The 25238-nt window shown below is 43.0% G+C and overlaps 1 protein-coding gene across 14 annotated transcripts in view; it reads left to right on the top strand.

The window, feature by feature from the left end:
• ICA1 (islet cell autoantigen 1) overlaps window positions 1-25238 on the top strand; it is a 150514-nt gene that overhangs the window by 118994 nt on the left and 6282 nt on the right. For 12 of the 14 annotated variants that reach the window (XM_030822148.1, XM_030822140.1, XM_030822151.1 and 9 more), the window contains exons 9-13: window positions 527-624; window positions 2668-2720; window positions 5436-5498; window positions 5602-5643; window positions 15776-16045. In XM_030822148.1, coding sequence (XP_030678008.1) covers window positions 527-624; window positions 2668-2720; window positions 5436-5498; window positions 5602-5643; window positions 15776-16045 — 526 coding nt within the window. Of the gene's footprint in view, window positions 1-526; window positions 625-2425; window positions 2513-2667; window positions 2721-5435; window positions 5499-5601; window positions 5644-15775; window positions 16046-25238 lie in introns of all 14 variants that reach the window. The other 2 variants (XM_030822153.1, XM_030822152.1) reach the window with 1 other exon arrangement.

The following is a 25238-nucleotide window of genomic DNA, read 5'->3' as shown; positions in this document are numbered from 1 at the left end:
GTTAAGCCACTATTTTTGGTTTTTTAAGAAAAGGTTTTGTTTCCTGTTATTTTTTAAAACTGGGTTTTAGATTGCAAAATAGCAAACAAAATTTAAAATAAAACGAAATTGTCTCATCTCTGGTGGAGGTGGGAGGAACTTCTACTTTGTCAGTGTGTGGGCTGCAAAGAGAACAGAATGTTTATCTTAACTGCATGTTGAAGTTGAAAAATAAAGTTAGCAATAGCCAAAAGGCCACGTTTGAATAACTTATCACAAAATGGAAAACAAATCTAGTGGCAAATCAGCTCTGCTATATATGCTAGTATTTCTTGGATGTGTCTGAGAACATTGTTGCTTCACCATATAAAATTTTATTTCTTCCAGCTGATTGGTTCAAGGTCATCTCCCAATACCTGTAATTCAAAGTTTGGTTGCTGGGACCAATGGCAGTTGAATTTTTTAATTTGATAACCTTTCTTTTCTTTTTTTGTCTCTATTTCTTCTTCTTTTTTTTTTTTTCATTTTTCTATGGCTCGTGATCAAGAGCTTACAAGACCCTATGAAAAAATTCGTTGAGAAAGAAGAGAAGAAGAAAATCACCCAGCAGGAAAGTACAGATGCAGCCGTGCAGGAGCCGAGTCAGTAAGTCACAGGTTCCTTCCCTCTGCATCTTTCCTCCCACAGGTGAGAGTTACGTGGTTCTCGCTGACCGAACCCGGCTGGGCCTCAGACGCAGACTCGTTGTCTTACTTCCTCACTTCTCAGAGTAGATGTATTAGCATCCCAGCCAAACCCCTGTAACACATGTTCCTGCTAGGTCGTGACTCACGTATCCCAGTAAGAGATCGGTTTCCAGGGGACTTACAAGGGCACACTTGTGAGGAGCTGACTGGACAAGACAGGGCAAATGTCCCCAGCACTCCCTGGCTCTCTGCCTGTGGCCTGAGCCCCAGCTTTGCACTTTCTTTGGTTTCTGGACCCTATCTGGTCTTTTGTCAACACTAGATGCTCTTCTAGATAGGAAATCCCCTGGCTTTTCTCTCACTGAGGGAGCTTACCTATGAAATTGCCCTGGGACACAAGCATACTAAGGTATCATCATATGAAAGTGCTGGATTTTGGCACTGTGTTTTCTACCATGCAGAATGTCTGTTTTCTTCTCTGCGAAACAGAGAACAGCTTCAAGTACAGGAAATGACTGCTCCATCTCCATTTCATGCCCCTTTACAAAGAAGGTGCCTCTTGTCATTTTAAATACTGAGATGAACTTTTCAACATATGTGGTGCATGGTTCGCATTCTCATACAGTGAGAAGGAGGTTTAAATGTGAATCTATATCGTTTTCTATGGAGATATAATAGCTTGCAGGAATGCAGTTAATCTTTGAACTGGCCGACCTAGGAAAGCAAAATGGATGGCCTTGCTTCTATTCTCTACTCCTTTTCCACACACAAAAATATTTAGATGACAGTTTTATGGTAAGACAGGCTTATACTTTCAGATGTATTTTTTGTCCCACAGGAAAAGTTGCTGCCAATATTAGCCTTTTTAAATTTTAAAGAATATATGTACTAGATAAATTTTTTGATGCAGAATGAAGACAAGTTCTTACTGAAGGACAGACTGTAGAATGTGATCTGAATCTAGTAAAACTGGCTATTTTATGGTGAACCAGTTTAACGCATTCCTGGTGATGGTAATATTGCTAGCTATCATTTTAGTGAGCACCTACTATGAACCAGGTACAATGCTAGGTGTTTTATTTATGTTAATTCCGTCTCATGACAACCTTCAGTGACGTCAAGGCTGGGATTTTCCTCGTCGTGTAAAAGATGGAAGGAAGGTTCCGGAAGGTTAAGGGGCTGCCCATATACTCTCGTGTAGTAAGAGGTGAGGCCTGGAGTGGGTCCCTGCACCTTCTCTTCACCATATAAGTTCATACAATCAAAATAAAGCATTCACCAATTCATTTGATTGGAAGGGGATTACCTGGGATTTTCTTGATTTGTTTTAATTAATTCAGACTTCTCAAATACTTCAGTACTTCCTTTTTAAAAGCTCACAAAGTATAACCCAGTAACTGTTTAAAATGACAGTGAACATTGAACGTGAATTTTGTTTAGAAATAGCAGGTGAAGATGCATCACGGTGCTAGGAGGAAGGTTCGGAGGCACCAAGTGAATCTCAAGGGCAGTGATGTGTCTTTGTGTTTAAAGAAGTGGTGAGAGTTGAGTAGGAGATGGTCAGCCTGGATTTGTGAGTAGTCCTGCCAGCAGCCTCTGTAGCCGAGCTAACCTCTGGAGGTGTCCTCTCCTATAACACTAGGAATCAGAAGAAATCGATTCTGATTGATTTTTTACAGTTTTTTTACTATCAATTTTTACTATTTTTTAAGGTGATAACTGTATGCGTCTATCTTATTTATATCTAACTGCCCATCTAGATATTTACAGAATATTTGCCTTGCGAGGAAAGCAAATTCAGATATTAAGATGCTACAGAAAGGGACAGAAGGCCAGCAAATTGGCATGTAAATGACTATATGCTGACCCTTCTTTGTGTGTGTGTGTGTGTGTGGTGTATGTGTTTGTGTTAAAAGTAAAGTAATATTGTACTGAAAGTCTGGCTGTATCATAAATATAACATTGGTAGAACTTGATGACTAAACCTCTTTTTTATTTTAAGATTAATTTCATTAGAGGAAGAAAACCAGCGCAAGGAATCCTCTAGTTTTAAGAGTAAGTTCTGATTTTTATTTAGAATTGCTTCTTAAATATTACTTAATGCTCAACAGCCAAGGCATTTTCCTTTTTGACAAACTCCTCCTAGGCCTTTCTTCTTTTTCAACTGAGAAAAGGCTAATTTGCTCCTGCTGACTCAGTTCTAAATGTTCAGATATCCACGATGTCAACCCTACAACATTACTGAGAGAGGCTGTGTATTGTGAACCAGAAAATCACATCACAGTCACGTCAGCAGCAGCTCTTCAGAGGGGCAGCCACGATGGGAACTGGCAAATCGCTGTTTCTTTTCACAGATTATAAGATTTCTGCTGTGACCCTGAGCAGTTCTAGTTTTAATAAGATGAGGCTGTGACCTCAGGAGAGGTGGATTTGCAGTATGTGTGGGGTGGGTGGATGTTTGCCGATGCTGGAAACAGATAGGAGCTGCTCACTCTGCCCTGCCAGCTGATGCCTCAGCCTGCCAGTGCCAGGCAACCCCCGATCCCTCAGGTGAACTGAACCTGATGTGTTAGGAGAAGGGGTCAGAGCGTTGGGAGACGGCACAGTGTGCTGTGCAGGCTCATCAGCTATTTCTGTCTCCTGCCGTTACTGCCAGTGTTTTCATTGGTCCTTCACCTCACAAAGGGACACAGGGTTTGATAGATTGTGGTAGAATTAATGTGATGCAGTACCAAGCACTTCACTGGCACTCAAGCTCCTCGGAGATGTGGGGGAATGTTTTACAGGTGTTATGAAGAGAACTAAAATTACCCAAACACTGTGTTTACCTTGTCCCCCCTGGGGACATATGCACCTCTTCCTGCTTCACCCTCTGGTGTGGTACCTTTCTGGAAGATAGGAGGAGGCAAAGGAGATTCTAGAACTTCCCCTCTGCTCCGTTCTTCTCCTTCACCCTCTATCTTCCTTTTTAACTTTCTACCGACTTGCTTCTCCTCCTATTTGCTTTTCTCCTATCTGCCTTTCAACAACAACAACAACAACAAAAGACTCACTTTTTTGCCTCTAATGCTTGCTTCATGTCATCCATTCACACATGTACACCTTCACATACAAGTACTCATGCACTTGTTCATTTGTTCAACAGATGTTTATTGAGCCGCCTCTGTGCCAGGCATGGCGCTGGGCTCTGGGCATACAGTGGTGCACCAGACATAGTCAGTCCCTTCCAGGGTCAGGCTGACAGTCAAAAGGGCAAGCAGATGGTAATCGAATCATTACACAAGTAATCCAGCAGCTCCAGCTTTGGTGGGAGCTCCAATGGAGAGGTGCAGGGCTTTGGGCACATGTGATGGAGAGGACACAACTTTTTGAGGAGATCGGGGAACTGGCTAAGCCAAGTGCTATGGCAAGACTTATCAAAGCAGAAGAAACAGCCTGGGCAAAGGTTATGGGCATGGGAGGAACTGGAGAAAGTCAGAGAAACCATGCTCCAGAGCATGAGGGGGAGCAAGTGGCATGAGGAGAAAGGGAACAGCTGGGCCTGCTCTTGTTGGCCACGGAAGAGCTGTCTATATGGATCCAAGCCCTCCAGCCTGAGTGTACCCACAGCACGAAGCACTAATGTTGTCACAGTCAAGGTAATTGGATAGGAAAACATGGGTTCTGTGGGAAAATATAAACTGCAGTTTATTATATTTGTATGCAAGTTATAAATCTATATAAATTATATATTCATACAATATGTGACAATGCAGGGGAATCAAATTTTCTCTCATTCCTTGTGCAGTATAATTGCTTGTGGTATTTGCATATTTTGAGATTGTAAATGTCGATCATCTTGTTTTATATATGCACAGGATAAAATCCATTATAATGAAGTATCATATTTCTTTTATTCTGTGACTTGCAAAAAGGCTAATGAACATATGAGCAAATCAAGTTTTAAGGCTGTTCTATTACAAACACACACACGGACACACTTTATTGTTCAGAATAGTTTTTGGTTCACAGCAAAATTAGGCTCAAAGTACAGAGATCTCCCATATATTCCTTTCCCCAACATATACATAGCCTTTCCCACTATTAACATCCTACACCAGGTGGTATGTTTGTTATAGTCAATAAACCTACATTGACATCATTATCACCCAAAGTCCATAGTTTACATTAGCATTCACTCTTGGTGTTATACATTTTGTGGGTATTACAAATGTATAATGATATGTGTCTACCATTACAGGACCATACAAAATAGTTTCACTGCCCTGAAACCCCTGTCCTCCACTATTCAGCCCTCCCTCCCCTCAAACCCTTGGCAAATGCTGATCTTCTTACTGTCCTCATAGTTTTATCTTTTCCAAAATGTCATGTAATTGGAATCATACAATGTGTAGCCTTTTCAGATTGACTTCTTTCACTTAGTAATCTACCTTTTCATTTTAGCCAGGCCCATATGGCTAAAGTTCATTGGCATCATCAAGTAATAGTCAATTACTTAAGCCACACACTTGTCTATGGAAGGAGAATTGTTAGATCAATATCATATGATTTTCAGGTTATCTGCCAAACAAAGCAAAGATTCAGGGCTGTTAATTCAGCATTCTCTGAGAGCTAATAGGAGTCCAGTGTAATCTGAGGACCCTTGCTTCTGCCTGAGTTTGTGGATCCCATTTCTTCCTGAAGCCGTGCATTTACCTTACACTGCAATAGCGTGTGAACATGCACACCATTTCGAGTTGTTGGTAACCAGTTGCACATGTTATATTACAGCTGAAGATGGAAAAAGTATTTTATCTGCCTTAGACAAAAGCTCTACACATCCTGCATGCTCAGGTAATCTAGATTAAGGAAAACTGCTCAATTTTAATTATTTGACTCAAACTCCTCACAAAATGAAACTGACTCATAATTTTGTTTTCTTTCCTGTTCTCTAAAGGACCCATAGATGAACTGTTAGACATGAAACCTGAGGAAGGTGGTAAGATTTATGTGTTTCTTTGGGATTATGATTTGTTTGATTTTTTAAGTTACTCTTTTACATGTAAGAGTGTAATCTTAATCTTTTTAATAGCTTTGCATTCCAAAGGAAAGTTTTTTGGGTGACAGTCTTTATAAATGACCTTAAATATGCCCAAGCACAAAATAGTATGTGTAGACCTATCATCATTAGTATAATGAATTTCATAATGTTCAGACTACTACAGCTAAAAGTTATGTCATGGGTGACATGCTATAGTAGAAAAAACATGGCTTTCAGAATCAGACACGTGGATTTAAAGACTGGTTTTACCATAAATGGCCTGTATTTTAAGTGATTTGCTTCATACTTAAACTTTCTAAGCCTCAGTTATTCTCATTTGTAAAATGGAAACAATAGCAACAGCCTTGGTGGGTTATTGTCAGAATTGGAGATCATGTGTAAGGGGTACTTGATGGCCTCTAACACAGGGTTGTGTCAAATGATCATGAGTTGAGATAGTAGGACTAGTAATGTTTTGTGGGTGATTTACTGTACTAAGTCTTTACTGACCCTTAGGTAGATGCAGAGGGAGAGTTTGCTTAGTTAAGTCCCACACCTGAATTTACCAAACCTAAAATCACTTATGAAATAACCTCCCAAAAGAGAATCCAGAACCATGGATTTGAGTGAGACTGTAAAGTGTTAAGTAATCCTAAGACATTGAGCGGGTTCAGCCTAATTATAGCCTTAGCTCTCCATCTGACCAAGGGTTTCCTTTTAATGATGTACCAAGAGTCCAAAATACCCCTGAAATTTAGAGCCAAACTCCAGAGCATCCCATGCCCTGGTGGTTGGCATGCAGCCTGCCCTGGCTTTACAGATTTCTCACAGGACTACAGATTGGCTGAGGTTATCCTGCAGGCCCCAGTCAACCAGGACAGACAACTCAGTTCAGTCTGGGCTTGATGTTGATTTAATTTACAGAGTGTGCAAGGAAGAGAGTCTCTGGAATACGGAGGACATTGGTTAAAGTTTTTTCAAAAGTAGAAAGGCACCGCACCTCTAGCATTAAGTTTTCAGGGTTTAGGGATATAACCTTGAGGACAGATATCTGCTTTCCCTGTTACTGTCTTATGACAGGTAGCATACTATGCAGTACTGTGTGAATGCCCATGAATATTTTATCAAAATGACTAATCATTTATAAATATTGAAATCATACCAGGTAGTGGAAGTAATAAGCAGTTAATGTAGATTGCCATACATGGTGTCCATTTTTGTAAAACATTTTCCTCTTTGGCTTAAGAACAGATTATTTTGATAGAATAAAGGTGTCTTTTACAAATTATTTTTTGGAGGAGATATTTTATTCTTACCAAAATCAGGTAAAGACAATAATAGAACAAGCCTAGGTACCCACCACCCAGTTTCAACAAGTCTTACCGGTAAATAAATGTATTTATAATCCTTCACGTGCTTTAACTTACTTTGATAGGAAGGCTGTTATTCCTTTCATTCCCAGCATCTTGTTTATATAATTTGCTCTTTGCTTTTATTATCACCTTCTTTAATTTTATTATTTTAGTGTTTGAATTTGACTAGGTAGTACATTCACATTGGGACAAAAGCCGACTTATAATAAAAAAAATACACAGTAAAAGAATCCTCACTCTTATTCCTCTTCATTAACCCCCTCCCTATTCTAATACTTCCATCCCCCAGTGTATCTCAGTGTTTCTTTACCCAGACACAGCAAATATGAGTCTGTATTTTGTTTCCCTCTTTCTTAAAAAAAAAAAAAAAGGTTCTTGGCTTTAGAATTTAATTTTTTTTAACTTGGCAGTAAAGGTACAACCCTAAGCCAGTAGTCATGCATTTTTTCACAGAATTGAATCAGAAATGCCACTGCCTGCAATAGATGCTTACTTTTATAAACTTCCTCAAAAGCATGTGCCAAGATACGTTGGAATGAGATTGACATTTGTCTACTTATTTAAAACAACTTTCATATCTCATTGGTTTATAGTTAACAATCTTTGTTAGTTTTGTAGACTAGCAGTCCATACCCCTTTTTTTGAGCACTCTATGTAATTCTAAAGATAGAGATATTAATGTGCTGGTCCCTTAAAACGTGTAGTTGTTTTCAGGCAGAAGTATTGGTTTGCACATCGTCTCAGTTAAAGGCAATGTCACGTAATTTCTCTTTTCTCTTTCTCACTGCCAACCTACACAGCCCTTCTTCAGGCATGAGCAGCGCTGCCCCACCGTCTGCCTCCACTTCTATGTTGTCAACCCATAGGGTAGCGTTGGCTTAAATATTAACGTGGTCAGTAGAATAAAAATATTCCCTCAGTGCACAGAGAACTTGTGGTGACTGAAGAAAAGAACACTCATTAATTTGTTGACTTCAAAATGTGTGCCCTTTGGAAAACTGCCGGAAGGCCCAGATCCTGAATTAAAATGCTGATTACAATATGCACGACATTAAACAGTCAAGAAATAAAAAGAGCTTAATCCAGGGATGGCTGACTTTATAGGACTTGGGGGCGATAAGCTCTAGCACCCTGCTGCTTGGGGGCCGGTTCACTCCCAGTGGTAATTCCACTAGACAAGTAATGGCTAAGCCGTGGTACAATGCTATCAAAAAGCAGACCGCTCGTGACAACAGCAGCGATTCTCAAAGAGCCATTGCCCAGAAAATCACCCCCATTCAGTGTCATAATGACACTGGCTTTCTCCTACTAAATAGCTAATGTAATGTAAAACCAATATTTGACCACAGTTTATAAAACTGTTTTAAGTAAAAAAGTTAGTAACATTTTGAGACACGTGAAAAGTGGCTCTCAAATTGCCTTATGACCACATGTGGCAATCTGACCTCAATTCATTAATTAAAACATGGAGAAATCTTTGTGTTTCCCAAAATTGGGCCAAGAAAAATGAATAGCAGATACCTGAACAAAAAAGTGGTGTTATAAAGCAGAAGACAGTTCAATGAATTCAACTCACCTAAGTCTCATAAGTTGGCCTTACCCAAAAGATCCCTCTCTAGGACAAGACTGAGCCAAATGAAATAATTTTAATTGTCTATATTCTAAATAAAATGTTTATCTCCTGCTACTTCCTTGGTTACTACTTCTAGACTTGTGATTCTAAATTGTGGTCACATGTCAGAATAATAGCTCATTCAATAGCTACCATAGGTGTGGGTGAAAACTTTTAGCCCACAGCAATCATACATGTTTACCTCTGAGTTCCTCCTGAGTCACTCAGAACTGTCTCCTGCAGTTGTCCATAGATTACTGACTAGGGATCTGACTGCTTCCTCACGTATGAAGTGGCAAGTACTAAAAAGCACCTTCTCTTTTCTCATAAACTTTCCTTCCTCTCTGTCTTCCTCAGCATCCTGGGATGTACTGCTGGCTTTGGTACATTTTTTTTTTAACCAAATACTGTTCTTAGCCAATCACCCGGTAGCCTGTAGTGCTCTCTATAGATTTACCCTTATAAAGATTTCTATAAAGATTCTGGCCGGGCGCGGTGGCTCACACCTGTAATCCCAGCAATTTGGGAGGCCAAGATGGGCGGATCACTTGAGGTCAAGAGTTTGAGACCAGCCTTGTCAACATAATGAAACCCTGTCTCTACTAAAAATCCAAAAATTAGCTGGGCGTGGTGATGGGCATCTGTAATCCCAGCTACTCTGGAGGCTGAGGCAGGAGAATCGCTTGAACCCGGGAGGCGGAGGTTGCAGTGAACCAAGATTGCACCACTGCACTCCAGCCTGGGCAACAGAGTGACACTGTCTCCAAAAAAAAAAAATTTCTATAGAGTCTATAAATGTTTATCCCTGGCCTAGGTTTTATGTTTTTGAGTAAGATTACTTGTCTGCTAACATCTGCTGCTGAAATGGAGTAGCAAGCTTGGGGATCATGAACAAGAATTTTTTTTTAGTGCCTACTCAGGGTCCAATACTGTTGATTTGTTGTTTGTTGTTTTGTTTTGTTTTTCAGAGAATAGGAGTAGTTTTTCCTTATCTGTTCTTATTATAATCTATCTCATTTTTCATCAGAGCAAAGTTCTTAGAAGCAGTGTTCTTGAGTTCCAAACAAGTACAGTTTGTTATAGAATATGTTTTTCTTGTTAGCCATTTTTGTAAGGTGTTTTCCTCCCTATCTTCCCCCTACTCTCTTTGGGCGATGTGAGGATAGTGTTGGTGTTTGGGGTTTTTCATCTGTACTGCAAGCATGTGGCCTTTACGATTAGTCATAATGTCCAGAGTGGGGACGAGGGAGAAAACCAAAGAGATGGAGTCTTCCTGTTTCACACGCAGATGAAGGTAAATTAAGTGACATTTATCTGCCAGCTTTCCTGTACTCTCGTTTTCGGTCTATGTAGTTACGTTTCCTTCCATCTTCTGTGTTCTAATTTATGCTGAGGTCATGAAACTCAGTATGAGTTCAAAAATACCACCTGAGCGAGCTGTCACCAATTTCCCACACCGTGTCTGAACTTAAAAGAGCTTCCTCTCTATGTGAGTTTTCACACAGATATTGCTCATTGGTTCAGGATCAGTTCTCCTAGGGAATGTTCTCCCAGGGGCATAGGGTTTTTATTTTTGAAAACTTGGGCAGTACAGGGCAAACATGCTGAGTGGATCTGTCATCTCAGCCTTTCTGCCACGGTGCCTGCATGGTGCCTGGCTGCCAGTGGAGCCATCTGACCTTAGAAACCCTCAACACTTTACAAAAGCTTAAATATTAATTTATACATGAGATCCTTAATAGGTTCTGAAGTAAAGCAGAGTGCTGCAGTAAGAAAACACCTTGACTTGTGAGTCGGGGTCCCTAGCAAGATTGTCTGTAACTAATAAATTTTGTGTCATTGGGTAGGTTATTTAACCTGGGTGTCTTTTTCTTTATCTGTAAAGTGAGTTAGAGGAGATGATCTCTAAGATTCCTATTGGTTGCAAAAAAAAAAAAAAAAAAAAAGAAAAGAAAAAGTATGATTTTTCTCACTGGGATGAATCATCAGGTTCCCAGAATATGTTTGAGCAATGGCAAGTAGAGAAGTTTTGCCAAATTGAATGAAGGCTTTCCAATTGGCTGTGTTGATGGGTAGCTGAAAGGGCTGCATTCGTGCTTGACTGTAGAGGTCCTGAATACCACTAGACAGAGTGTTGGTTTACCCAGTAGTCAGGGAGCCATTGAAGGCCTTTGGGTAAGTGAGTGATCTCACAGCCGGCCTAACTTTGCTTTCTGTTGCTTATAACAGAATACCAGCAACTGGATAATTTATAAAGAAAAGGGCTCATGCCTGTAATCCTAGCACTTTGGGAGATCAAGGCAGGAGGATCACTTGAGACCAAGAGGACAACAAAGTAAAACCTTATCTCTACAAAAGTTTTAAAAGTTAGCCAGGCATGGTGTCATGTGCCTGTAGTCCCAGCTACTCGGGAGGCACTCCAGCCTGGAGTGCTATGGTTGCACCACTGCACTCCAGCCTGAATGACAGAGTGAGACTCTGTAAAGAAAAAGAAAAGAAAAGAAAGAAATGGAATTTATTTCTCAGAGTTATAGAGGCTAAAAAGTCCAATTCCGAGGGGACACATCTGGTGAGGGCCTTTTTGCTGGTGGTTACTCTGCTGAGTCCCGAGGCGGCTTAGGGCATCACATCGTGAGGGGGCCGAGTGTGCTCCCTCAGGTCTCTCTTCCTCTTCTTATAAAAGCCACCAGTCCCACTCCCATGATAATCCATTAATTCATTAATCCATTAATGGGTTAACCCATTTGTGAGGGCAGAGCCCTCATGACCCAATCACCTCTTAAAGGCCCCACCTCTCAATGCTGCCACACTAGAGATTAAATATCAGCATGAATTTTGGAGGGGACAGATATGCAAACCATAACACAGACTAGGCAAAGATACACAGTAAGAGGGTTCCTCTATTGAGCACCAGCAGCTTCTCCAATGGGCAAACCCAGAAGGGCTCCCAGACAGGAATTTGTCATTGGAGTTCCAGAAAGAACTTGGAATTGGAGGTAGAGATTGGAGAACCTTCTGAGGTGACATTGGAACCCTAAGAATAGAAAAGATCTTCTATAGAGAATGTAGGGAAGGTATGATGGTTTGGGATGAAACCTTAAGGGCAGCCAGAGTAGGAGGAGGCAGTGGAGAAGGTACTGTCAGGGAGATGGGAGGTCATCCAAGAGAGCCGCCTCATGGGGACTCCCAGGAGATGGCAGCATTTCCAGGCTGGGCAGTGGTACAAATGATGCTGTACAGGTAAAGGCCTGGGAAAAGAGCATCAGAATGGGCCATGAGGATCTCACTGCTGACCTTCAAGAGAGCTACTTCAGTATAGGGTGGGAGCAGGAACTTAATTACAGGCAGCTGAGGAAAGAGTAGAGACAGAGTATGTGGTTGTGGAAGGAAGAAGAAACCAAAACAGTAACTTGAAAGTGTGTGTGGGGGGGTGGGGCAGAGAGCAACATCAAGTGAAGGCTCATTATTGTTGAGATAGGCACACATCTCCTGTGGCTAGGGGAAGGAAGCATTGGAATATGAAAGACTAAAGATGCTGGATCTGAATAATGGTGGGAACAGAGCAGACTTCAGGAAGGAGGGGAGGGCACAGAGAGAGCTTATCTTAGAAAGGAGAGGCAATTCCTGCAAGGTCACACGGAGTTGGAGACAGGTGAGGATGTGAGTACGTCATGTCTTTTGGCTCTTATTTTTGCAGCAGTGTCTGTAGTTGGCTTATCTGATAAGACAGTAAACATGGAGACTTGGGAGTCTGCAAGAGAGTGAAGGGAACTTGGAGTAGCATCTGTGGGTTTGGCACCTGAGAGATCCTCAACCCTTGTTCATCCTTTAAGACAAAAGCAGGATTGGGGCACCATAAGCCGGAAGCAATCCACGTCTGCATGGGTGGAAGCCCTGACTCCAGTTGGGAGTTTCTTACTAGAGTTTCTCCCAAAGAGTTTATCACATCTCTGCATGTGTCTCCATTTTCTCTCAGTTGAGTTGATTTTTTTTCAAAGAAAATGATAGCATGATTCGCAAGAGCCAACTGACTATAGAGTTATTTCTCAAGTCTCAACTTGTCTGGTTACAGACCTGAACCTGTCCTTTTCTACTTGTAATTAGATTTTTCTTACGTGTTATGTGTAATAATTTTAAGCATCTTAATTATCAGTGCAATAATTGGGAGGTTTTTGAGTTTTATGGTTCAAGTCAGTGCCAGTTTCATTGCTTTTAGCTAAGTAGTAAGTCTCTTAAAAGAGAAAATGTGCACTGTGCAGCCTGTTAACTGTTGAATAACCAGGAAGCCAAATAAAAGGCTAAATTCAATGGTAGGCCTCAGTGTAGGCAAAATCTGTATTTAGAACTGGCTGTAGGCAATATCCTCACCAAGGGTCCTTTTCTCTTTTCTGTCACTAAAAAGTTTGAGTTGAATAGGATATGGTATTAGTAAAAAGTTTTCTGGTTGCAAGTGATAGAAAAACCCTATTTGAAGTAGTTTAGGTTTAAATTTTTAAAAGCAAAAAAGAATGTATTGATCCATGTAATGGGGATGCTCAATTGTGGATTGGCTTCAAGCAAGGCTGGATCCAGGGGCTTAGACAGTGTTGTCAGGATTCTCTCTCCACTTCTTGAGGCTGTTTCCCTCTATGTGTTGATTTCATTATCACTGAAAGCCTGAAATTTGCATCTTTAGAGCTTGGAATCCCAAGAAAGAGAGGCCCTCTTCCATTAAGTTTCTATATACCAAATTCTGGGAGGTGTCCGGCATGTGTCCACCCCTGAGCCAATCACCATGGCCTGGGGGATGGAGGACTCTGGTCAGCCTCGTCAGTCATTCACTGGGGTGGAGGGTAAGGAATCATTTTTAGAGGCATCTCACCAGGATCACATGGAGAAGGCATTTTCCCAAAGGGAAAACTGAAGAAGCAGAGGGAAGGGATGCTGAGTTAGCAAAAACCACCAAAGTCCATTATAAACACCATAGCACAAAACCTAAACAATAAAAACAAAGATGGAGCTATTACAGTCTGTGGTTATTTTTAGAAGGCTGACAGTTTATTATTTGTCGTTGCTAATGTTAATGATGATCTTCCCTGGACAGACATCTATACTAAAGTAGTGAAGCCTCCCTGAGGGTTTGACTTAGTGGAGGGCTGTATAAAGCGACTGTAGAAGGAACATACGTCATTTCCAAGGTGGATTTGAAATTATCTGCTCCTCCAGGGTCTACACATTGACTTGACTTGGTTTCAATAAAATAGGTTTGGTTCAGTAATTATCTGGTTTCAGTCAGGGCAAAAAGTAAACTAGAAGAAAGGGTTTGGGCATTCCAGTCCTACCTGAAAGTAGGAAGTGTAGAGTTTTGTAATGTTAATGATCCTTAAAAGGGTAATGCTGAGGAGGGGAGCATGCATAGATACAGGTGTTGACAGACACATCCTGAGCTGCGAAGGTTGCTCTCCTTTCCTTCAGCTCCTGCCTTCATCCACAGAGGTGGGCCACCTGCCTGACCTTACAGTCCTGCCTCGCCCACCATGTGCAGGCTCAAGTGGTTCCTGAACTACCCTGTTAATATCACACTGTCTCAGAAGCCTGTTTAAAATGCCATTTTCCCCATCTTCTCACCCACAACACCTACAGGCTATGTCTTAGTGAGAATTTCTGTGATAACACAGACAATAAGAATGCTTACATTAGACAGTTGTCCGACGAAAATGATGTTTTGCCACTATTTTTAAACCACAGGGACATGAGAGTGACTAGATTCTTCCCCTCCCTGATTTATAGCCTGTCTGCTCAGCACATCAGAAATCCCCTTCATCTTTAGATCTTTATGTAAAGTGTGATTGAAAATAGATCCAGTAAAGCCAACAAAGAGAACTTTAAAAAAAAAAAAAAAGCCTTTACTTACTAATTATCTTATATATTTGAAGAAAACCTGGTCATCTCATTTAATATGACCATATCAGAATTGCAGCATGTCTCAGAAAAAAAAACATAAATCCTAATTTTTTTCTCCTCTTTGTGAATTAGCAGCAAAAATGTTTATAGTTTCCAAGTGGCAATTAGATACCACCACAAAGCCACAGTTGATAACACCATCAGTCTTTGGTTCTCAAAATATGTAATAAACCTAGTGAAAGGACTTGGTGTAAGATTTCTGATAGTAATGCTACTTGTATTCAATATTCAGTATTCTGCCAATGTTCGTAATGTAAGGATGGCTGCCTTCTTTAAAGCCTTCCTTCTGGAAAGGCAATTAGGTTTAAGGTGTATTTATTTTGGTCTTCCTGACAACATCGAGGTGGCCCTTATTAACATGATAACCTTGTGGATGAGCAAAGAGAGGCTCAAGGGAGTCTAAGGGTTTTACTGAAGTCACATAGCAGGGAAAGGGTGGACCTGAGGCTTCCCCTCTGATCCGGTGCTCACTTCAACGCCCCTAGAACTGTGTCTCTAGCCTGTGAAACTCCCTGACCCACAGCCTCTTTCCCTTTTATTTTATTGCTGCAAAAGGTACTTAGGCAAACCAGACCCACTTTTCCTTTGCTTCATGCAATGGAGTTTCAGCAAAGTGGGAAGGAAGTAAGGATGCCTCTCTTGGGCATTGTTGAGCTTCTGGACATCCTCCCCTTCCCTGTCGTGCCCTGGGCCAGGCGTGGTGAAAGTTCTCTCCCCATCCTGGGTGGCAGGACAGGCTGCCACATGGCGTGTTGCTGTTCCAGCCCAGGCAATGTGTATTGAGGGCTTGCGTGGGAAGATTTGGGAAGCTATGCAAACAAGGAACTAAGATCTCCAACATGTTTTCAATCTTGGCTTTGTTTCATATCTGAGAAATGTTTTGGTAAATTTGTTTTTATATTAAAGAAAACCAAAACCCTAGAGTCTGATGCCCAGAAACTGAACTTGCTTTGGAGGACAGGGGACAAGGGAACATGGGATTAGAAATTTAATTCTATAAACTCTTAAGAGAGGCTATAATAATAGGATGAACTTATATTTTGATGACTTTTTTCTTAAATCTAGCCATCACCCAGTCTCCCCATTCGCAGCCCCCACAGCATTGATTCCTGAGGGCTTGAGCCCTCTGTGGTGATGTTTTGTTCTCTGTTACTTCAATCAGCTTGCCTGGGACCAGTGGCAGGGACCCCGGAACCTGAAGGTGCTGACAAAGATGACCTGCTGCTGTTGAGTGAGATCTTCAATGCTTCCTCCCTGGAAGAGGGCGAGTTCAGCAAAGAGTGGGCCGCTGTGTTTGGGGATGGCCAAGTGAAGGAGCCAGTGCCCACTACGGCCCTGGGAGAGCCAGACCCCAAGCCCCAGACAGGCTCAGGTTTCCTTCCTTCGCAGCTTTTAGACCAAAATATGAAAGACTTACAGGCCTCGCTACAAGGTAGGTATGGTGGGGATTGAAATGGGGCTTTTGTTTGTTCATTCGTTTTATTTTCAATCCAAAGGCATATTTCTTCCTTCTTTGTCTTTTTTAATGTTTTCTCTATTTTTATTGACTTTTTAACTGGAGACTCAGAATCACATTCCAACTTTATGTTTCAGGGTTTAAAATACGTCCCTTTTCATAATTCTCCCCTGTGTTAACATCAAAGGTTAGATGAGTGGTTCTAAATCATATTGTCATCCTTTGATTTTAGACTTCTTGTGGCATACTTGAGAGGATCAAACTGCTTTCATGGTCAAGGCCCCGTTGACTTGGCCACTCCGCCCTGAGTTCACCACGTTCCCATAAGCATGCCCTCTTCCTGGGTGCTGACTGACATTGCACGGGGCTTCTTCACTCTTTTTGCACACTAAGTTTTATCTTGCATTTCTGCTCCCTTTCTGTCCTGATCCACCTCTCCCCTGAGGACCTCGCACTAGCTCCACTCTTCTGGTTCTGCCCGAAACACGGGGCCAAACATTACCTCCCCAGCCACAGAAAAAATAGAGTTTCCCCACTGATCAGAAGTGGTTTCTCAGGCCAGGCACAGTGGCTCATGCCTGTAATCCCAGCACTTTGGGAGGCTGAGGTGAGAGGATCACTTGAGATCAGGAGTTTGAGACCAGCCTGGCCAACAATGGTGGAAGCCCGTCTCTACTAAAAATACAAAAAAAAAAAAAAAAAAAAAAAAAAAAGAAAGAAACTTAGGTAGGCATGATGGCACATGCCTGTAATCCCAAATCCCAGGAGGCTAAGGCAGGAGAATCACTTGAACCCAGGAGGCAAAGTTGCAGTGAGCCAAGATCGTGCTACTGCACTCCAGCCTGGGCAAGAGAGTGAGACTCTGTCTGAAAAAAAAAAAAAAATGCTGGAGGGGTTGTCAACATCAGTAAGGGTTCAAGGTACACCAACCAAGTGCTGGCTGAGAATTGCTAGCATTGGAACACATTGGTTGACAGTGCAAAGCCTGAAACTCATGTTGAAATTTAAATTTTTGAGTTTCTAAACACACAGGCTTCTGAAAGGAAACCATTTTTTAGTATTTCAACACTTTTTCCTTCTTTCATGTGACTTTAATTGTAAAACAGGAATCACTTAAGAAATTATCAAACTGTTTTGGTTTTTCTATGAATTTAGGCTGTCTCCCTAATAAACAACATGTTTATCTGGCACTTAAAGCTGAGAACAAAACGGTAAAGCTGGAATGATTAAGTAATTATGGGCTATTAAAACCTCAGGTCTTTGGAGATGAGATCATGGACACAAGAGTTGGTGGGCAAGACCAAAAAAAGTCTTTTGTTTTTTTTAATGAAATGCATGACTCCTTTTATCTTCCTTTGGGAGTCTTGTTTCATAGCCATTTCATTTATTTGCAGTAATGGAGGTAGAGATAGCAGGGATAAATGAAATCCAAAAATGTTTCTCCACCCTGAATTTCACCCCAGGTTTCACCACCTCATTCACGGGAGCTGCAAATGAGTAAGGCTGCCAACTGACTAGAGTTTCATCCCCACCCACCTGTGGTGGAGGTGCTAACAAGCCCTGAGAGAGTCGAGGCAGAGCCCAGATCCTCAAGTGATATCTTAGGGCTGCTGAGGACTCCCCAGCTGTGTTGCAGAATGAACCCCACTCAGATCCTCAGCTTTGGAAACACAAGAGCCCCTACTACCCACAGGGAATGGTTGCAACTGTGTTGCTGCTTAGCCAGGGTGGCTGAGTGTCAGTCATTGTAAGAGCCCATGCACACACATCAGCAGACAGCCAAGAAGTCAGAGCTCCACGCCCACTTCCTGAGCAGGCAAAGTGAGAGAAGCTCATCTCAGTGCCCATGGTGGGGCTGCCAGACTATGCCTGAGAGCTATGACAAGGGCAGCGGCCATGGGGAATTGCACTTCAGCCTTGCCCCATATACATGGGAAAGGCACCAAACCACACTGAGGTCTAAGCAGGGAGGTGTTCTGAGAGGGAGAGAGAAACACAAGCTCATGCTACGGAAAGAGAAACAGGAACTGCAAAGGGAGGCCATTTGTTACTCAGGCCAACAAAATCTCATTTGAGGTTGCCATCCTACTAGCACTTTAGCAAGTCTCTCATTCATTCAACAAATATTTACTGGGTCCCACTGTGTGCCAGGCGCTGGGAATTCAGCTGAGGACAAAACAGACAAGGCTGTCTGCTGTCCTGGAACTCACATTGTGACAGGATGCAGACAGGCAGTGAATAATAAGCATAATAATAAGCAAATCACATAGTAGGCTAGAAAGTGATCAATGTTAGGGAGAAAAGGAAAAAGTGGAGCCTGGGGATAATGGAGTGTTGGGGCTGCCAGGGTAGTAGGTCAGCCTGCAGAGCTCAATAGGTTCTTACTGGGAAGATGAGATCTGAGCAGAGACTTGCAGGAGGTGAGAATGAACCATGTGGAGCTCTGGGCAAAGGCAACAATCTGTGCCAATGCCCTAAGGTGAGGACGTGCCTGGCACAGTGAAGGGTCTTCAGGAAGGACACTTGGCTGGAGCCGACTAAGCAAGGGGGAGGGATGCTCAGAGGATGCAAAGGCAGAGGCCAGGCCACACAGGGACTCATAGCTGTTGGAAGAACTTAGACCTTTTTTCAGCCCAAGTAAAATCGGGAGCCATCACAGGATCTTGAGCCAAAGAGAAACATGATCTGATTTCCTATTTAAAAGGGTCATTCTGTCTGCTAGAAGTTTTATTTCCTCTGCTGGGATTCTATCAAGGTCAGTGTTAAAGGAGTTACCATCCGGTCATGATGGCTCACGCCTGTAATCCCAGCACTTTAGGAGGCTGAGGTGGGCAGGTGGCTTGAGGTCAGGAGTTTGAGACCAGCCTGGTCAACATGGTGAAACCCTATCTCTACTAAAAATACAAAAATTAGCTGGGTGTGGTGGTGTGCACCTGTGGGTCCAGCTACTCGGGAGGCTGAGGCAGGAGAATCATTTGAACCCAGGAGGCAGAGGTTTCAGTGAGCTGAGATCATGCCACTACACTCCAGTCCGGGTGACAGAGTGAGTGAGACTCTGTCTCTAAAAAAAAAAAAAAATGTTGAGTTAACTTGTAACTACTGTACTATTTCCTTTGCATGCAAACAGCTGCCAGTTGAATACCTACAGAATTGAAATGATAGGAGGAAAAAAAGCCAAACCTAAGTGGTTGAAACAAGCAGCCCATTCAGCTTCTGCCACACTTACAGATTCCCAGCAGGTGCTCCCAGTTCAGGGATCCTTCAACATGTGTATGTTACAAATGAAGGATGAACATTATGCTTCCATGACTGATCATGTCAAATTCTGCCTTCTGTGCTTCTATTAGGACCCTCAATCCCTTCAAAAAAGAGGAAAGGATGAATGTTAGCTTGAGATTTTTTTTCACTGCATCCATGGCCTAGAAAATCTACCTATACACGGCCGGGCGCAGTGGCTCATGCCTGTAATCCCAGCACTTTGGGAGGCTGAGGTGGGCAGATCATGAGGTCAAGAGGTCGAGACCATGCTGGCCAAAATGGTGAAACCCTGTCTCTACTAAAAATACAAAAATTAGCTGGGCATGGTGGTGCATGCCTGTAGTCCCAGCTACTCGGGAGGCTGAGGCAGGAGAATCACTTGAACCCGAGAACCAGAGTGAGCAGAGATTGCGCCACTGCACTCCAGCCTGGGCAATAGAAGGAGACTCTGTCTATTAAAAAAAAAAATCTACCTATACACATGAATAGTTATATATAATAGTTTAACGATTACTATTAAACATTGGCCACCCTATATTGAAACTGCCTCCCCTGATCAACCAGATGATCTCAAAGACCAGTTTCAATAAACCACTTAAATGACTAAGCAGTCAAACTAAACACAGAGTAGAAAATCTCACTGGGTTGGCCAGGTACTGTGGCTCACACCGGTAATCCTAGCAATTTGGAAGGCTGAGGCAGGAGGATTGCTTGAGGCCAGAAGTTTGAGACCAGCCTGGGCAATATAGTGAGTTGCCATCTCTACAAAAAAAAAAAAAAATTTCTTTCTAAGTAGCTGAGCATGCTGGCGCATGCCTGCAGTCCTAGCTACTTGGGGGACTGAGGTGAGAGGATTGCTTGAGCCTGGAAGGTGGAGGTTGCAGTGAGCTGTGATCATGCCACTGCACTCTGGCCTGGGCAACACAGTGAGACCCTGTATCAAAAAAATAAAACGAGTGTTTGGCATACTGGCTCAGTGACGCACTGGGGAGGAGTTCAGAGCCTGGGTTTTATATTGCAATTCCCCCGCCCCTCCTCACTCTGAAGCTGGTGGTCAGGCCCCTTCAGTTCTCTGGGCCTTTACCTCTTACCTGTAAAATAAGGTCATGGACTTAGCTTCTTTTCCCTGTGTTATCTTCTTATCCCTCGGTTAGTTCCCACTGCAGAGATGCTGAGGTCTAAAATTGTATGATTCAGTGAATCTACGATTTGTAGATGGTAAAATAACAGCCAGCACTCAGTGTGGCACGTGCTATGTGCCAAGAACTGTCCTGTGTGCTTTTCACATGGATGAACTTTAATCCTCCCCATACCCTTCCCAGCCAGCTACTATTATCCGTTTTATTGCCTGGGAAACTGAAGAACAGTGGTTAAGTGATGTGCCCAAGATCACGCTCCTGTTAACGGGCAGGCTGGATTTTGAGCCCGGGCAGCCTGACTCCAGAATCCGTGCCTTTCACCATTCCCTTCTCTGGCCTCTCAGTACAGTCTCTGATAGCAAAAGGGATTTCCCAGTGGGGCTCTTCAGACCTCTCTTTGGAAGCCGTCAGAGGGGCAGGACTTGTAATGACACCCTGGCCTGGGCATCCTGGTCGCACACAAGGATAGAGATATTTGGGGAGCTATAAAGGAGGAATGCGTGTGGGAGACAGAGGCTAAGTCCACACAAAATTGAATGATGTTCCAGAATAGAATATTTGAAATTGAGATTGTCCTAGGAAATCTTGTTCCTGTGTGCCAGCAGCTACATTCACTCTGGCACACTCCTGCTGCGTCTCAGGTTTTCCTGGCTCTCCGTGAGAGACTGGGGCAGCGAGTCCTCAGGGACAGGCACCAGGACTGGAGTGCAAGCTCTGGGCCGCCTCCCCAGCTCCCTCACCCCCTCTCACAATCCACATTTCCCCTTCCTCTTCCACCTTCATCTCTTCAGTTTCCTCCTCTGTCGTCTCCCTGGATTCTCCCCTGCTTTTCTACCTCTCTTCTTCGACTTCTCTCCTCGTTCTGTCCCCAGTACCCTGGGGAAATGGAGAGGAAGGGGGATTTGGAGAAGAGTGACATCCTCTTTTCCTCCTACTTTAAGCTCTAAGAGTCCGAAACAAAGGAATGCATGTAGACTCAAGTTGTGCTGAAAATGAGAAGATGAAGTTAATTTTAGCTGGGATTTCTAAGAGTGTCTGAAGTTATCAGCATGATAGGGGGTGGGGGTTCCTGTGTCATGCAGTGATGAGAAAATTGTGCCTTCCTGAGGCCTCTTTGTGTGAGTAGGAGGAGAGCCAGCCAGAGAGGCCACCTGAGCTGGAGACAGGTGATGCTGAGAGGCCTCAGAGTCGATGTTCTCAATTCTCTACCCATTTCCAAAATTTAGAGGTAGACACTGATACTAGAAAGATTACCAGCTGCTCAAAATAAATGCATCAGGACATCTCTTAATTTAGGACTCTGCAAACCAAAGTTAGGAATCTTGTTCGAAATTCCCAAAAACATACAGCCTTTTGTTCCTTCACGGTATTCTTTTGTTTTACCGAATTCTGAGATGCCATTGCCATTTGGGTGGATTTCCATTTAAGGCTAATATAATGTCAGGCTTCAGGTTATCTCCATTTCACCTTTCCTCAAACAGTGCTCACCTCCTGCCACTCCTGGCTTAGCCTGGCTCCAGGTAATTGACATTCCCAGTACTCAGAATCATGTGAGGGAAAAGACCATGGGGTGTATTTATAGTCTGAATGCAGAGCAGGCACTCTCCGCACAAGGCAATGGAACGGAGTTCCACCAAAGTGCAGCACTTCCTATGCCTGCTGAGGAGCATTTGCAGGTCTTGGAGCTCTGCAGAATTTAGTCCACAGAAGGAACTTTGATCTACTCCACACCCGTTTTATAGAACAGGGAATCAAGGAGCCCCAGAAAGGCCTTGTGACCTGCTTAGTTGTTGCAGTTGTTCCACCATTTGAATAAGGTCTAAACTCCTCAGCATGGCTTACAAGGTCCTTTAGGACACGACTGTCTCCTCACTGCACACACCTCCCACATCTTTGCTTAGCTGTCTTTGTGGCATTGTTTCCCTGGAGAACCACATGTGCTATCAGCACACCCGACTCCAGCCATATCAAGCTTCAGTGCACCCGTCTGTCCCCACCATGGGGTCTTGGCACATGCTCTCCCTTCTCCTTAGAGCATGCCACTCACCTACGCAGCATGCTGCTTGTCTTACCTGGCTAACTTCTCATCCTTCAGTGTCTCAGCTCCAATGTCATCTCACTGAGGAGCCTTCCTTGAGTCCCCCCTCCCCAGCAGTCAGGGTGTTTCTGCTGCCCACGTCCATGACAACCTGTACTTAATCATTCCTCTCCCCTTACCTTGTTGTAAAACGGATTCACTTTATTTTAACTTTTAGTTTCTATGGGAATAGTAGATGTATGTATTTATGGGGTATGTGAGATATTTTGATACAGGCGTGCAATGTGTAATAATGACATCAGGGTAAATGGGGTGTTCATCACCTCAAGCATTTCTCATTTCTTTGTGTTACACACATTCCAATTATACTCTTTGGGTTATTTTTAAATGTACTACAAATTATTGTTGACTGCAGCCACCCTGTCGTGCTATCAAATGCTGGATCATATTTATTCTATCTAACTATATTTTTGTACCCGCAAACCATCCCTACTGCTCCCACCCCTACCACCCTTTCCAGCCTCTGGTAACCATCATTCTACTTTCTATTTCCATGAATTGAATTGTTTTCATTTTTAGCTCCCACAAATGAGTAAGAACATGCAAAGTTTGTCTTTCTGCGCCTGGCTTAGTTCACTTAACATAATGTCTTCCAGTTCCATCCAGGTTGTTGCAAATGACAGGATCTCATTCTGATTCCATTTTCTGTCTCTTGCTCTAGGTTGTCATGGGAACAGGGCCCATATTTATGTTGCTCACCATCATATTTCCAGAACACAGCTCAGTGCCTGGAATACAGTAAATGTTCAAAAGTACTTGCTGGATGGATGGATGGATGGATGGCAAGAAGTGGGGGAGAGGACAACTGACAAATGACACTAGATGAAAAGAAACCAGTCCTAAAATGTGAACCCTTGAAGATGATGTCCTCGGGGGTTAGTCCTGCCGTCTGCTTAGCTTACAAACTCCCAGATTCAGCTTAGGTTTACTGAGGGCCTGCTCTCTAGTCTCTCTCCTACCTGGTTTCATCTACAAGATCCCATTTTATCCAGACAACCCCCAAATGAAGCAGGACGTTTTATCTACCCCTTGCAGGCATGGAAACTAGGCCTGAGGGGGAACTGTGGGTGTCAGGATGGTGCTTGGCCACGTGGTTGTGGTGTTCCCACTCTCCCCTTCACAGGCAGCCCCACCGCAGAGCTCTCCAGGCTGTGATCCCCACCCAGCCCCGGGCTTCGGCTCTCCTCGCTTGTAATCGACACCCACGGCAAAGCGCAGCGCTGGGCGGTGTCCTTTGGCTTCACTTGCTGCTGTAGCTGGCCAGCCTTAGGCCTGGCTGATGTAGATTTTCCTTTACGTAAGTAAGGGGGGCAGCTTTTTGCTCTAATAAAATTTTATTTGTTTCCTGCAAATGGGTAGCACATTTGACATGTCAAAGGATCCTGAAAGCTAGGGTAGTCATTTTGTTCACAGAACTCAGTGCCCTGGTTGCTCGCTCTTCACCACCCCTCTCCTGACATAACTACTCTGAGATGGGCTGACATCTTCCTAGCCACACCTTCCTGTTAAAAATGCCTCAGCCAACTCGCACCAGCTAGAGAACAGTTGATGGCAATTATGGGAATATTAGCAACACTAAGTTCTCTTTAAATAGCATTTTTTCCTGACAGAAGCCAAGACATTTGAAATCTGGCTTGGCATTCAATCCATAATTACCCTCATTGCACCCTTCCCCTAAATAATTTCCAAAGTGATATGAATGAGGTTGAAACTGTAGCTGAGCTTAGTATTTGCTTTTTGTTTTCCATAAATAGTTGGTGTCATAGACATACTATTTTATCTCTTCATGCGCATGTAGTGGAATTGTTAGACTGATGCTTAATAATTGTTCTGAGAAAAGAATGTGACTTGGCAAACTGGCTGTTGTTTCTGCTTCACACCACGGGGAAAGGGAATAATGATACCCTATGTGTGTTTGTGAACATTCTGAGGTGTACTGTTCCCATCATCTTAGCTCCCAAAGAGGGGGCGTCTTCAGGCTTTATGATCATCATGTCCTCTGCTGCAGAGAAGCCCCCAAATCCATGGATTCTAGGTGTTCATTGTATGGTTCATGAGTGTTTTAGGTGAACAATATTTAAAAACCCATACTCACAAAGGAATTCAAGTAGAAGATACCTGTTTTGTCTATTTAGGAATCTGCCATTATCATCTTTTAAATCACATGTTTGAAAATATAATTTGTATTCCTGGGTCCTCTTATTTATTTTTTGTCTTTGAGATGCATTCTCACTCTGTCACTCAGGCTGGAGTACAGTGGCACGATCTTGGCTCACTGCAACCTCTGCCTCCTGGGTTCAAGTGATTCTCCTGCCTCAGCCTCCTGAGTAGCTGGGATTACAGGTGCCTATCACCACACCCGGCTAATTTTTGTCTTTTTAGTAGAGACAGGGTTTCACCATGTTGGCGGGGCTGGTCTAGAACTCCTGACCTCAAGTGATCCGCCTGCTTTGGCTTCCCAAAGTGCTGGGATTACAGACGTGAGCCACCACACCCGGCCTCTGGGTTCTTGATACACTTGATACACAGATGTTTCACTTATTTATAGCTTTTCAAGAACACGCACATTACATGATGGGAAGTGAGTTTCCTTTTGACATATAAATTGATTTCTGCCTCCTTTTAGGAATGTGTTCATGTCATACTTTGAAAAATATAATGCTTCAACTCTGCC

The sequence above is a fragment of the Nomascus leucogenys genome, chromosome 11 (assembly GCF_006542625.1).
Source record: "Nomascus leucogenys isolate Asia chromosome 11, Asia_NLE_v1, whole genome shotgun sequence".
In the NCBI taxonomy this organism is placed as follows: domain Eukaryota; kingdom Metazoa; phylum Chordata; class Mammalia; order Primates; family Hylobatidae; genus Nomascus; species Nomascus leucogenys.
This window is presented reverse-complemented; position numbering and strand designations above follow the sequence as displayed.